The sequence below is a fragment of the Camelina sativa genome, chromosome 19, assembly GCF_030686135.1.
Source record: "Camelina sativa cultivar CO46 ecotype springtype chromosome 19, ASM3068613v1".
Classification (NCBI taxonomy): Eukaryota; Viridiplantae; Streptophyta; class Magnoliopsida; order Brassicales; family Brassicaceae; genus Camelina; species Camelina sativa.
In genome coordinates, this window is record NC_141898.1 from 17,199,884 (window position 1) to 17,214,636 (window position 14,753).

At 34.7% G+C, this 14,753-nt stretch overlaps 2 protein-coding genes and 1 non-coding gene across 4 annotated transcripts; 2 read left to right on the forward strand and 1 right to left on the reverse strand.

Annotated features, from left to right (window-relative positions):
• The first annotated feature begins 1,339 nt into the window (after positions 1-1,339).
• On the forward strand, positions 1,340-4,704 carry LOC104766922 (uncharacterized). Its single transcript, XM_010490894.3, has 3 exons — positions 1,340-1,808; positions 2,123-4,377; positions 4,465-4,704. The coding sequence occupies exons 1-3, from the start codon at positions 1,655-1,657 to the stop codon at positions 4,537-4,539; spliced, it is 2,484 nt and encodes an 827-aa protein (XP_010489196.2). The 5' UTR covers positions 1,340-1,654; the 3' UTR covers positions 4,540-4,704.
• A 1,063-nt stretch (positions 4,705-5,767) lies between these two features.
• On the forward strand, positions 5,768-9,973 carry LOC104766921 (putative LRR receptor-like serine/threonine-protein kinase At2g16250). 2 transcript variants are annotated; one of them, XM_087503309.1, is made up of 5 exons: positions 5,924-6,604; positions 6,998-8,315; positions 8,549-8,674; positions 8,769-8,791; positions 9,043-9,973. In XM_087503309.1, the coding sequence occupies exons 1-5, from the start codon at positions 6,352-6,354 to the stop codon at positions 9,663-9,665; spliced, it is 2,343 nt and encodes a 780-aa protein (XP_087359435.1). In that variant the 5' UTR covers positions 5,924-6,351; the 3' UTR covers positions 9,666-9,973. The 2 variants fall into 2 exon arrangements, with proteins under 2 accessions (XP_087359434.1, XP_087359435.1); XM_087503308.1 differs by having other exon boundaries at positions 5,768-8,315.
• Positions 9,974-10,118: 145 nt separating this feature from the next.
• TRNAQ-CUG (transfer RNA glutamine (anticodon CUG)) lies at positions 10,119-10,190 on the reverse strand. Its single transcript has one exon. It is a non-coding gene; the product is annotated as a tRNA-Gln (tRNA).
• Between the last annotated feature and the right edge of the window lie 4,563 nt (positions 10,191-14,753).

Genomic DNA, 14,753 nt, shown 5'->3' on the forward strand with positions numbered 1-14,753 from the left:
ACTAAGTTTTCCTGGTAAGGTTTTTAACGAGGCAGCATCTCACATACGCATTTGGAACTACATTTTTATAATGGTCATCCAAAGGAGAGTGTTATGAATATTCTATATTGTATGGATGCCCATTAGCAGCCCATTAGTAGATCAACCTAAAACCCTAAAGTTGTATCATTATATATGTGCTATATCCTATGAGATAGATTAATAACAAGAGAACAATTCTATAAACCTTTGTTCTTAACATGATTCAAATATTGCTCAGTGAAAAGAGTGTAGTATCATTCTTAAAGATCCAAATATCTTAAAACCCAGTTGTCTATCCAGGAAAAAACGACAACAAATTTTTTCCTTTTGACATGAAAACGATCGTTCATAAACAAAACAACAAACAAACTGAAAATCGAATGATTTAAACATTACTATTTTGTAGGGTGTAGACCCAAATATCTCTTAAAATAACAACAACAAATATCTCCTATACGATAAAACGGAAGTACACAACTTTTTTTAGACTATATAATTTTTATAAGTTGGTTACAAAATAGGTTATATATTAAATATAAGTTAGTTATAAAAAAACGTTATAGATTAATTGGTCAATCCATTGGCTATATGAATACACTTAAGAATATCCCAAAAAATCTTCTTAAAAAGAATATTCCAATGATTTATACATTTTTCTAAATAAAATCTTTAGTATTCCATGTATTGTTACAAAATATATACTATTAGGCATAAAAATATATTCTTAGGCGTAAAAAGGAATAAAATTTTGGCAATTTATCACACTTAATCGTGATTTCCGAGATCTTATTGTTCAACTGAAAATAAAATCTTACCTAACCACGGGTCATATTAAAAAACTTTCACCTAACATGTTCAAAAATTAAAATAAAAACAAACAACAAACATAACCATTTTTCATACATAAAATTACAAAATTAACAATATAAAACTTACAAAATATATATTTTTTTCAAGTCATTATATTAAGCATATGATTTTATTGCATAATGTTTTATCCAAATTTTTTTTTAAATAATCGTATAAATTATATTTTATTTTAAAATTATAATATAAATAAAAGGAATTTCAACCTGTGCTCTAGCACGGATTCTAATCTAGTATATATATATATATATATATATATATTTTCGACAGCAAGAAGGATCATATATTTAAGTCGTAAAAATACATTTTCTTTTTAATTACTTGCACTTAAGAGTAACAAAATTGTAAAATAACCCCTCTCTTTAGCAATATTGTCTCAAAATCAAATATTATCTATCAAATGACTGATGTCTAAAAGCTTTATTATATTAACGATTGGATTTGGGTCGTCAGACTCAGACCCAACAATTTTTGAAACACCCTTTTTTATATTCACCAACGGTCAAAAATATCGAGTAGCCGTCGTTTAAATCCTCAGATCGATCGATCTTTCCAAAAATTGCAACTAGCCGTTACGATTCTCTCTCTGTCCCTCTCTCTCTCTCTTTCTCCCCACTTTCAAACTCTCTCTCAATCTTTAGAGCTTTCTTGATCTCTCTCTCTCTCTCTCTCTCTCGCAATTTTCTTGGTTCATTATTTCTTTTAACAACCTAAAGATCTCAGATTTGTTAACAAATTAAGGATTCCGAACAATTTGTATAAGTCAATGGCTTCTCCAACCAACAAAAATCCCTCTTTTTCTCCGCCAATCCCTAACAGACCAAACCCTAAACCCAGAAACTCTGAAGCCGGTGATCCGTTACGCCGGAGCTTTGGTGGCAACCCTTTTCCGGCGAATACAAAAGTCAATATCCCCTCAGGTTAGGGTCTTTCTCAATTCCTCTAAAGTTTCGATTTTTAGACTAGGGTTAACTTTAGTCTTTGCAGATAAAGATTTGCTCAATTCGTGAAAGTTTCGATTTTTAGATTAGGGTTTAACTTAGTCTTTGCGGATAAAGGTTTTGCTCAGTTTAGATTAGGGTTAAAATTAGTCTTTATCAGGAAAAGGTTTCTCTTTTTCGATTATTAGATGTGTTCCTGTAACTCGTAGATAGATTCTCTTGGCTAATCTTGGTTCAGAATCTTTGATATGTTCTTGCTGATTGAGGTGTTGTGATGTTTTGTTGTTCTTCAGAGTTTACTCGGAGGAACTCTTTTGGTGGAGAAGACAAAGAGAACGAGACCAAAGCTGTTACAACTCCAAAAGCTTCCAAGAACTTCATGTCACCAACAATCTCAGCAGTTTCTAAAATCAATCCATCGCCAAGGAAGAGAGTGTTGTCTGATAAAAACGATATGTCTCGGTCCTTCTCTGATGTGAAAGGTCTTATCTTGGAAGACTACAAAAGAAGTCATCACCGTGCTAAGTCATGTGTTTCGTTTTCAGATGTCATACACTCCATTTGTATTGACGAAAAGATGCAGTTTGAAGGGTCACATGACATGACTGTGACTGATTTTGATGAGAAGGAAGTTTATGAGAACAAAGGGATTACATATTCTGATCCAAGGTTCAGGATCAGTCCTCGTCCTTCTGTTCCATACGCATCTCCTGAATTTGCAGCTCGTGAAGTTGATACTACATTGCTGCCTCCTTATGATCCGAAGAAGAATTATCTGTCGCCAAGACCTCAGTTCCTTCATTATAAGCCGAATCCAAGAATCGAGAAGCGTTATGATGAGTGCAAGCAGCTTGAGGAACTTTTCATCTCTGAAAGCTCTTCTTCGGAAACTGAATTGTCTGTAGAAGAATCTGATACATGTGAGGAACAGGACAAGGATGGAGCTGAGACAGTAGTAGAAGATGAAATTGAAGATCTGGAGCAATTGGAAGCAGAGAGTGATCAAGAAATGGTTTGTGAGAGCGTTAAAGAAACAAGGCAGATTCCAAAACAGTCTGGTTTCAGGAAATTTAAGTTTCTTGGTTGGTTTTTGGCTTTGGCCATGGCGTGTTTGTTGGTTTCAATGACCTTTTCTCCACTGATGATCTCAACTTTCAACGAGTTCCATATCCCACAAGAAATCACAGAGTTTGCAAAAGCTAATAACTTGGACGAGTTGAGTGAAAAGTTCTGGACTTTGACAGAATCATCACTTGTGTACATGGATAAGCTGATCTCAAGTCTTGGAGGAGGTAATGAGGAATATGGTCAGTTGCAATTTCATAACTTCACGTATACTCTGGAGGATAATACTGTTTCCCAGCCAACAAGTGTTGAAATCAATGAAGAACCATTACAAGAGAAGAGCACAGTTGAAACCAATCTTTTAGATGTCAATGGAGAGGATGGTTCTGTCAATGTCTATGGAGAGGATGTCTATGGAGAGGCTGGTTCTGTCAATGAAGAACCATTACAAGAGAAGAGCACAGTTGAAACCAATCTTTTAGATGTCTATGGAGAGGACGGTTCTGTCAATGTCTATGGAGAAGATGTCTATGGAGAGGATGGTTCTGTCAATGGATCTGAGCTAAAGAGTGGAGGAGAGGAGAAATCAGATGGGGATGCAGAAACTAATGAATCTGATGAACAGACTGAGGTGAGATGGAACACAGATATAGAGTTGAGTGCAACTGAAGAGAACTTGAAAGCTCTTTCCGAAAATGGCTTCAAGTGGAACACTGAAGAACAGAGAGAGTCTGAGGTGAGTCCTAAAGAAAAGCTTGAAACAGGCTCATCCAAAAAGGACCAGGAGAAGCTGGAAGAAGATGTATCCGACGCTATCTACATTAACCAGCATGTTGAATCCTTTGCCATCAATCTCCACCAGCAAAAAGAAAGTGAGATACTTGCTGCTGAAAGTGGATCAGAAGAAGAAGATTTTGGAGAAATTGGTGATGATCTTCTTCATCTTGAAGTAAGTTCTTCTAACAAGGCTGACAATGACTTAGCCAAAGCTGATGCTAAAAGTGGAACAGAAGAAGCTTTTGGGGAAACTGCAGCAGAAACTAGTGATGAACTTCATCCTGAAGTAAGCTCTGATAATGATTCAGTCAAGGTTATGATAGTACTGTCCTCGACTGTGCTGGCTCTACTCGCAGCGGTTGCTTACATATACGTTAAGAAGGTAAAACCTGTGGCTGCATTTGCTCCTGAACCAGCCGCTGAGACCATCATCAAGGATGTAGTACCAGTAGAGAATCTGACAAAAGAAAAGCTTTCTTCACTTAACTTCAAGGCCGAAGAAGTTGATGACAGAATGAGCAACAGTTTCCACAAGAAGAGCTCATTCCACAAAGAACCTCAAAGCGAAGGAGGCAAGAAGAATAACAACAACAGTAGCAGTAGCAAGTTGAGGAGAGAATCAATGGCATCTTCAGCATCAGAATACTCTGTTGGCTCCTTTTCTTATGGAAGTTTCACAACTTATGAGAAAATACCCATCAAAAGTGTAAGTACCATCATCAAATCAGTGATCACTTAAGTACAAAGTTTTTGCATCGTTTTTAACACTAACCCGTTTTATGGGATTACACAGGGTGATAGAGAAGAAGAGATGATTACACCAGTGAGACGTTCAAGCAGGATTAGGAACAAACCATCTGGGGTATGATAAAGAGAGACAGACGTGTCATTTCATTCATTGCACCACTCTGCAATGTTTAGTTTCCTTTGAATTAGAATTAGGGTTTTTTTTTTTCACTTCTATAAATCTCCTGATTTGTACCAAACTTGATTCAATCTTGAATTGATCCAATCCAAAGTGTTCGTTTAGAAAGGTGCTCAAGTTTTCTTCTTGCTCACTCTCTCTCTCTCGCCTCCAATATCAGTGATAAGAAGGTTTACAAATCGAGTTTTAAAGGTTCATTTTTTTTTTTCTTCCCAAGATTCTTAATTTGGTTTCGTTTCATATCCGCGATTCAATTTCAGTTTATTCTGATTGAACTTGGGAAGTTTAATCGATTTTGATGACAGAACATAGAACATAAGTGTAAGTATACTACCATCACTGGATTGGACGGATCATCAGTTGTCCTCCAGAAACATTTGATTGATGATGTCTGTGTGAAAATTCAAACATTAATCCCATGAACATACGCTAGAGTGAGACCGTTCTCACGATACTCAATGTTCGTTCCCTAAATTAGCATAGAACTCGTATACTACTTTCACAGACGAAAGAATCCACATCAATAACCGTATGAATAACGGACCCATGTTGGAGAATATATTGAATATATATATATATATTTTTTTTGTTAACTAGGAAGAGTTTGGACCTGGGCTTTAATCTCCCCATGGCCCGGGACCAGCCTTTGCTAATATCTTATGACATGGCGTAAAGCATCCCTTCCATCAGGACTAGGGAGCACAACGATCCAACTCCTGCACTTAAACCACTAGCCCACTACACTGGTGGTTATATTGAATATATTGCCATTTAAATGTTATACTATGCCAGTTGATTTGGTTGTGTGCTTGTGAATTGACCCGCTAAATCTTGGTTCGAATCCTGTAGACGTGTTAATTGTTTTGATTCTCTAGTTTTGTTTATTGGGCCATATTTAATCATATGTGTTACAGTGATTTTGTATAGTTGTATTTCGTAATTACTTTTTGAAGGAATTAACAGAAGATTTTTAGAAAGATATAAAAAAAGATTCTCTCAGTCGGCCAAAAATGGTGAAATATAGGAGGAGAGATATATTACTCCTTAAATATATGAATGTACAATAAATATTACAGAGAGATAATGTAATAATAAAATTTGAAGAAAAAAAAAAAAAAACTTTTGTTCCCAACCCTTTTTATAGGAATAGTAATTGCGCCAACTAAGCCTTATAGCGGGGTTACCAAGTCAAACCACACTAGGCTATTTTTAAAAATTTTAATTTTCAAAAATTATTAAACCAAATCAGATTTATATTTACAAAAATCAAAAAATAAAAAATAATTTCGAAGTTTCTTCTAAAGACGAGAGAGGAGTGTCACAGTCTACAGTTGTTTTCTCAACAATCTCGATCTTCTTCTTCTTCTTCTTCTTCTCTCTCTTCAAAGATTTTTTTCCCACAAAACAAACAAATCACTTTATGTGTGTTTTGTCTGATTTTAAGGATTAGTGAATTTTTTTTATTTTTTTTTCTCATAAATTAGGATTTAGAGAGAGGGAAGAGAGAGAAAGAAAGAAAGAGAGGTGCTTTAATGTCTGTGAAGGTAGGAGCTGTATTTGGATCCAGAAACAGAGCAAACCCAGTTCGATATCTGTCTCTTTCATCTTCTCTAAATATCGAAAGACTTGATTTTTATTAGGGTTGTGGGATTTGGGTATTTCGCTTAAATCTCTCTCTCTCTCTCTCTCTCTCTCTGGGGTTTGTGAGTGATGAGTGTGTGTGTTGATGGGTCGTTGGATTGAGTTTGATAAGCAATGGTTGATCAAAGAAGAAGCGCATTGGGTTTTTTCTTGTGTTTGGTACTGTTCGACTCTGTTGTTGTTGCTGGCCAAACACGGACTCGATTTAGTGAGAGACTCACTCTGCTTAACCTCAGGTCTTCTTTAGGGTTAAAAGGAACAGATTGGCCAATCAAAGGTGATCCTTGTGGTGTGTGGAGAGGGATACAATGTGAGAACGGTAGTATTACTGGGATCAACGTTTCAGGGTTCAGAAGAACAAGAATTGGTAAGCAAAACCCACAATTCGCTGTTGATCCTCTTCGTAATCTTACTCGTTTGGTATACTTCAACGCCTCTGGGTTAGCTCTTCCTGGGAGTATACCTGAGTGGTTTGGTGTTAGTTTGTTGGCATTGCAAGTGTTGGATCTTAGTTCTTGCTCTGTTAGTGGTGCTGTTCCTTTTACTCTTGGTAACCTCACTAGTTTAAGGACTTTGAATCTATCTCAGAACAGTCTTACAAGTTTAGTTCCCAGCAGTTTAGGGCAGTTGTTGAATCTATCAGAGCTTGATCTCTCTAAGAACTCACTCACTGGGACCCTTCCTCCATCTTTTAGCTCTCTGAAGAATCTCTTGACTCTTGATGTTTCTTCTAATTACCTTACTGGACCTATCCCTCCAGGTTTAGGAACGTTATCGAAGCTTATCCATCTGAATTTTTCAAGTAATAGTTTCTCCTCTCCGATTCCTTCAGAGCTAGGTGGTCTTGTCAATCTTGTTGACCTTGATCTCAGCATCAATTCATTGTCTGGTTCAGTTCCTCAGGAGTTGAGTAAGTTAAGGAAGTTGCAGCTGATGGCGATTGGAGATAACTTGTTGAGTGGAACTTTACCAGTAGACTTGTGTAGTGCTGAGAGCCAACTACAAAGTCTAGTTTTGAGGGAGAACGTTATCTCCGGTAGTGTACCTGATATGTGTTGGTCGTTGCCCAAATTGAAGATACTTGACATTGCTAAGAACAACTTCACAGGAATGCTACCAAATTCTAGTTCTGATCCAGACCAGATAGCTACTACAACAATGGTTGATATCTCATCGAACACATTCTATGGAGAGCTCACACCGATTCTTAGAAGGTTCAGAGAAATAAACCTCTCTGGTAATTACTTCGAAGGTAAGGTTCCGGACTATTTGGTCGGGCAAAATGTGTCTGTTACCAGTAATTGTCTTCAGAATGAGAGGAGACAGAAGCCGTCAGCAATTTGTGCAGCATTCTATAAATCTAGAGGGTTAGATTTTGATGATTTCGGACGTCCTAACTCTACACAACCTACATCAAAAAAAGCTTCTTCAGGGATAAGCCACAGAACTGTAATTACAATTGCAGCAGTGGCTGGTGGGATTGGTTTTATTCTGATATTTGTTATTTTGCCAATTCTTTTAGTTGTGTGTATACGCCGAAGACGCAGAGCGGCACAAGGAGGAAATGTTGACAGGCCTAAGCCTGCAGGGGAAGCTTCACAACAACCTCCTAAAGGAGCACAGACTTTTGATTTGTCACGTCTTGGAAATGCTTTTTCGTATGAGCAGCTGCTTCAGGCAACTGCGGAGTTCAATGATGGCAGTCTGATAAAACGTGGCCACTCTGGGAGTTTGTTTCGTGGTTTCTTGGAAAATGGTACACCTATTGTTATAAAAAAGATTGATGTGCGGGAAAGTAAAAGGGAAGGGTATATATCAGAACTGGAGTTGTTTAGTAAGGCTGCACACCAGAGGCTTGTGCCCTTTTTGGGACACTGCTTGGAGAATGAGAGCCAAAAGTACCTCGTCTACAAGTTTATGAGAAATGGTGATTTGGCTAGCGCTTTGTTCAGGAAACCCGACAACGAAGGTGATGGATTGAAGTCTTTGGATTGGATAACTAGGTTGAAAATTGCTCTTGGTGCAGCAGAGGGACTATCTTATTTGCATCATGAGTGTTCACCACCTCTAGTTCATAGGTACTACTACTCTCCTTCACAGCTTTACGTAATATAATCTTGATACTTTTTATAGCATTGACATAGCCAGACAATGTTTATTGGAAGTGAGATCTGTTCATGGATTGTTAGTGTTTAGTTTACTAGATGGAGAAGCCCATTTGATATTACTTGCTCCTAATTTACTTGTTGCTATATTTCCTAGTAAGCACAAAACCGAGAGTATTCATGTGTGTGTGTTGAATGTTACATAGGGATGTACAAGCAAGTAGCATACTTCTTGATGATAAATTTGAGGTACGTCTGGGAAGCCTAAGTGAGGCATATGCTCAAGGGGATGCTTATCAAAGCAGGATTTCTCGTTTACTTCGGTTACCACAGTAAGTGCTTATGACATTAACAAACCTTCTGGTCCTTGTGTTATAATTTGAGTTTTTACTAATGCTTCTCCATCTTCTTTTCCCACTCTTGCAGATCAACTGAACCATCATCTTCAGGTATGTACGCTTCAGATCATAAAACCTTCCATCATGATATAAACTTTAGTTTAAAAATGATTTACATTTTGAAGTGTAACATTTCAATTGCTTCTTGCCTAAAAGAACATTAAGTTAATAGGAATGTATCAAAGGAGCCTGTTCGTGGATGTAGTGTCTGAATGAACAAAACCAAATCTATTGCTTTGTGAGATTAACCGAATAGGTTTGGGGATTTTTTGAAGAGATCTGATTGTTTTCCTCTCTTTCAGGTGCAGCAAATGCAACATGTTCCTATGATGTTTACTGCTTCGGCAAAGTGTTACTTGAGCTAGTAACAGGGAAGCTCGGGATCAGTTCGCCAGACAACGCAATAGCAAAAGAGTACATGGAAGAAGCTTTGCCATACGTCAGCACAAACGAGAAGGAACTAGTAACGAAGATCATAGACCCGTCATTAATGGTAGACGAAGACCTTCTAGAAGAAGTATGGGCAATGGCTATCATTGCAAAGTCATGCCTAAACCCAAAACCAACAAGACGACCATTAATGAGACACATTGTCAACGCACTTGAGAACCCACTGAAAGTAGTAAGAGAAGATACCAACTCAGGTTCAGGCTCTTCCCGGTTAAGAACAAACTCGTCAAGAGGGTCTTGGAACGCTGCTATATTTGGGAGCTGGAGGCAGAGCGCGTCAGATGTAACAGCGGTTCAAGCAGGAGCAACAACAAGTGGTAATAATGGTGGTGGTGGTAATGGTTTGAGGAACTCGGGGTCGCAAGGAAGCAGTGGAAGGAACAATAACAATGGGAACTCATCGTCAAGAAGACGGCAGTCTAGTGAGATTGTGCCTGAACCTGCTGCTTATGGAGTAGTAGAGGATAATTTATGATTCGTTTCAGTCGATTCTTTGTGTCGATAATAACAGAGGCAAAGAGAGTCCTCAAAGGTAGCATAAATGTTAGAAGGGAGGATTTTTTTTTTTCTTTGTTTTTTTTTTTTTTTTTTTTATGTTTCTTGGGGTTAGGATTGGTGGAGTTAGAATTTGTAGTTCATTTTTTTTTTCTTAATTTTGGTTTTTGGTTTAACGAGGATTTTTTTTGTAAATTGTAATTCTTGGAGATTGGGTTTTGTTTTTTTTGGTTTCTTTCTTATTGAAAGAAAGACCAGAAAACAAGAAAAAAGGTTGGGTTCGATTTACATTTGTTTCTCAGTTCCAACTTTTACTTCTTTCCTTTTTCTTGGATCTGATTTCGTACGTGTGGTGAAGCTCTATGATGACTGTTTTATTCGCACGTGGGAAGCTTATTAGGAAAATAAAAGGAAAGATTTAATAAAACGGAGAAGGTTCTACCGAGAATTGAACTCGGGTTACTGGATTCAGAGTCCAATGTCCTAACCGCTAGACCATAGAACCATTTTGCTTTGAGATATCAAATAACATTTATATCTTTATAAGACCAAATAATGTGTGCATTTAGGCTTAATTTACTTTGTCTTTAAGTTAGGTCCATGAAAACTTTCCCCGTTTGTCGTTTCTAAAACGTTTAGAAACCAGAAACTCTACGAAACATGAAAAATGTTACTTAAAAGCAATTTCTAAATTTTTTATTTGGAAACAATATAAACTCGTGTTTCCAAAACAAATATATGACGAAATCTTACATTTTTAATTTAGAAACTAAATAAACAAATATTTTGATTAATGATATATATAGGTAGTGATTGGAAGCATTGAAAAAGCGGTTTTCACTTTTCTTTTTTTTTACAAAACCGTACTTTGAATACCAGTCAAAATATTTTCTCAAATTTGTGTTTAAAAAAAAAAAGAGATTCCAGATTTACCTGTTGGATAACTGAACCGTTTTTCCAAAGAAGCACAGGTATTTACCGAGCGGTTTTGTGAAAAACACAGGTAATACAATTATTAAAATATTCAAAGCAGTATATATATATATATATATATTCTTATATTACTTTTTTAAAATATACTAATGCAAGAATAAATGGAAAAAAGATTCTTCTATCTTCTCTCTACCTCTCCTCTCTCATTTATATATGTATATAATCATTTTTTTAAAACACTATGAGATGACATTTGTTTAAAATGTATTTGTTAGAAGGTCTTATACAAAAATACATTTATTAAATAAATTAATGGATTCAAAATTATAATGATGATGTAAATATTATAGATTCAGTTTCTTAAATGATTTAATGGATGTCAAATTATAAAAATTGATTTAAATGATTAATAAATTCTGTTTATATGTTAATAAATATTATTCCCACTGCTTTTATCTATTTTACCACACATATTTTAAATACCAAAAATAGTATTTTTCATTAATCAAACTTTTTTTGGAACCGCTTATTATGCATAAACCGCACTTATCCCGCAAATACTTTTCTCCCACACGTACCGGAGTTGATCCGTACCGCACTATCAAACCGCTTTCTCCACACAACCAAATACACGGTTACCATTCGGACCCAGAACATGTACTTTGTAACTTAAAAAACTAATTAATATAGTGTGTACTTTTGTAAATATTTTGATTAATGATGATTTATCAAAAGGTTTACTAACAAAGAAATTGTTGTTAGGATCATCTAGGGAAGCAAGCATGCAATCCAAAAAAAGGTGGCTTAGTTATGGGCCTCGAACTGCTGCAAATAGACCAGAATGTACTTGAATTTCTTTTTAAAGAACGTTTCATTATTTTCATAAGTAAACACTCTTAGGTCTTGAATCGAGAACATGAAAGCGGGATGGTTTTCAAAAAAAAAAAATTGCGGAATTAACCAGTGAATAATGGTAGTCTTGGGCAAATAAACAGAAGCAAAATTTTGGTTCAAGAATCGAACTTAAGACCTTTACAAACTTGAGCGTGTGATGTGGCCACTACGCCACGTTGAAGTTTTGATAATTCAATAAATGTTAATTCAAATAAAATAATAAAAATTAAACTAAAAATCAAACCAGTATCATATATATTTAGACCAACATACCAAAATATTTTAAATAAACTAAATATCTGGAAGTTTTTAGATATATGTGTTAAATTATAATCAAGTTTTACTTTAAAAATATATATTTTTAAATATATTACACTTTTTCAGTTACCCGGAACCAAACCGAAAATAACCGAACCTGAACCGAACCTGAACCAAAATAGTAAATTAACTGAATGGATCCTAAACTCTTATATCCAAAATACCCAGAACCGAATGGATATATCCAGAACCGAACCGAATACCCGAACGCCCAGGACTAATAAAGGCTTGAACCGCTTTTCAAAACAAAACTAGTATTTACCCAGCTGTCTAACAAAAACTGCACACTGGATAATACATTTTTTAATTATTAATATAAATGACTATATATATATATATATTTCTAAAGGAAAAAAAAACAAATTTCTCTCTCTCACTATTATTTCTTATCTTATTGTACTTAGTGTCCGAATGGTAACTACGTATTTGAGTATGCGGGAAAAACATTTTCAGAATGCGGTACGATTCAATTACGGTATGTGCAGGAAAAATAAATTTACGGGACAAATGCATTTTTCATTTTTAATTGATTAAAACTGATTAAAATGCAATATTTTTAATTTTTCACTTAACAAATGCAAAATAATATTTAATTGATTAAAAAACTGTAGTAGGATACATATTTTTATATATTAAGAATATTAGTTTAGGTAAAAATTAAAAAGATAGGGTTATTGAACAAATAATTTTAATATATCATTTATGAACTTTAAATATGAACTTTTATTCAATAAAATTTATCATATATATGTTTATTTATTGTTAAATAAATTAACAAGTTCAATCATAAAAAAAATATTACTAAATAAAAAGAACTAGTATGGAATATATTTTTTCAAATCCAGTTGTTAATGTATTAAAATTTTCCAAAAGAATTCATTTATTGTTAGAAAAACTGGATTTATTAATGGTTATACTTGCATACTACTAATATTACTTATATATGTTACATTTTGAAATTTATTTTAAAGATAAAATGAAAAAAGAAAATTTTTTTTGACCATGCATTCAAAGTTACTTGAACGAGAGAAAGAAAAAAGAAAAGGTACACAGACCTTTTGTTTATTAAAATATGTATTAGTTATTTAATTTTTTATTCAACATAAGTTATATATTTTAAAAAGTAAAAAAAAATAGTATGTTTGTGCGTTATTTAGAAAAATGCAGGATAACAGGTAGTTAGAGAAATAATTGCGGACCTAAAAAACCGCAATCAGCTTTTTTTTTTAGAAAAACGCAAATTACCAATATATTAGTAATTGTTGTATAATTTAACTTTCACAAAAACATATTTTGAAATACGCACTTTTGATGTCTCCATTCAAGGTCTTAATGTCTCCCTTCAAGGCCTTAATGTTCTTTTTTTTTTAGTAAGTCTTCTATACAACAAAATATATTTATAATTCAAATATTACTTTTTAAAAAATCATTATATAATTTACAAAAAATATTGATAGTTAACCAATTTGGAATTAAAGATTGACTTTATGAGTGGATTTGTTAATCAAATAATTCGATAATAGATTTTTTACTGCCTTGTACTTTTTATGATTGCTCTAGTTAACTGATTTAGTAATAAATAAAGGTAATTTGGCTAAGAATGCCATTTTTCCACTAAAACTTATCAGAAATGCAAGTTTTTTTTCTTTCTCAGAAATATCAGTTTATTAATTGAGGGAAGTTGCGAGAAAACCAAATTACTCCTGCAATAAAACTTGAGAAAAGCGCACGCCATAGAATTCAAAAGGGATCTCAATTCAAAGAGAGGGAGACATTAATACCGATGGGATATGCATTAATGGTAACGCCAGCTTCTTCATCAGACCAGTGCGGAACAATAAACAAGTTTTTCAGGGCCGAGTGCTATTAACAACCTCTACGAAAGACTAAACCGACAAACATGTTAATTGTGGACAAACCTGGTTTTTTTTATCTGGTCCACTAGAGTATACGACCTGCACGATGGACATACTATGTTGTTACAAGTGGACAAAAATTGGAAAGGGTAGATATGGTGGACCATTTACAAATTAGGGAAAAAAGCTGGTGGACCAATATGGTGGACAAAACATTGATAGAAACCAACCAAAATCGCCATATGGTCTACCTAGAACGTCGAAGGCACACAAAATCAATGGACAAAAACTGGATTGTTGGGTCATGTCTATCAGATTGGTTGTCCATCATACACTACAAGAAAACAGTTGAATAACGACTACACTTAGTGACTATATATGTAGTCGCCAAATTTGCCGACTGAATTGCAACTAAATGATGACTTTGCTGCGACTGATAGAGATTAGTCGCTATGTTGTCATTAAATAACAACCAAGGTCGTAGTCGTAACTGTGGTCGTAAATTGACGACTATTTTAGGGCTAAGTTGTTGTTTGAAAGTTACAGTCGTAATTTAGTCGCTCATTTGGCGACTACACCAGCGACGGGGAGAAATAGTCGCTAAATTAGCGACTAATAGGTGACTCTTTTGGAGGGTCTTCTAATAGTCGTAAAACAGTCACACTTTGCATAACATGTTTAATATATTATGTACTATTATGATTTTAAAAATTTGTTCTTTTTATGTAAAATAAAATTGTGAAGAATGAATTATGTTTTTATATTTCTATTTTTTTATGTTTATATGGATGGATATATGTTTTTATGTAAAAAAATATTTTTTTTTGAATTAACAACATTTTATAAAATTAACAACATAAAAAAAAGTTGGGCTAGGCCCAAATCCAGTTACACTCGAAACCCATCTTCTTCCTACTCACTTCGAGATAACCTATCTTCTTCTTACTCTCTTCGACGAAACCCTAAAGCCGCCTTCATCTCCTCTCATTCTCTCTTCTCAGTCTCTCTTCTCAATCTTCAATCTGTCTTCTGAATCTTCAATCTCTCTTCGTTCTATTACTCCTCAG

Bases quoted from the DNA above. Each gene is read 5' to 3' on its own strand.
- LOC104766922 (XM_010490894.3), top strand. From the start codon at position 1,655: ATGGCTTCTCCAACCAACAAAAATCCCTCTTTTTCTCCGCCAATCCCT. The intron at 1,809-2,122 runs GTTAGGGTCTTT...GTTGTTCTTCAG, and splicing joins AAAAGTCAATATCCCCTCAG to AGTTTACTCGGAGGAACTCT. The intron at 4,378-4,464 runs GTAAGTACCATC...GGGATTACACAG, and splicing joins AGAAAATACCCATCAAAAGT to GGTGATAGAGAAGAAGAGAT.
- LOC104766921 (XM_087503308.1), top strand. From the start codon at position 6,352: ATGGTTGATCAAAGAAGAAGCGCATTGGGTTTTTTCTTGTGTTTGGTA. The intron at 8,675-8,768 runs GTAAGTGCTTAT...CCACTCTTGCAG, and splicing joins CGTTTACTTCGGTTACCACA to ATCAACTGAACCATCATCTT. The intron at 8,792-9,042 runs GTATGTACGCTT...CCTCTCTTTCAG, and splicing joins AACTGAACCATCATCTTCAG to GTGCAGCAAATGCAACATGT.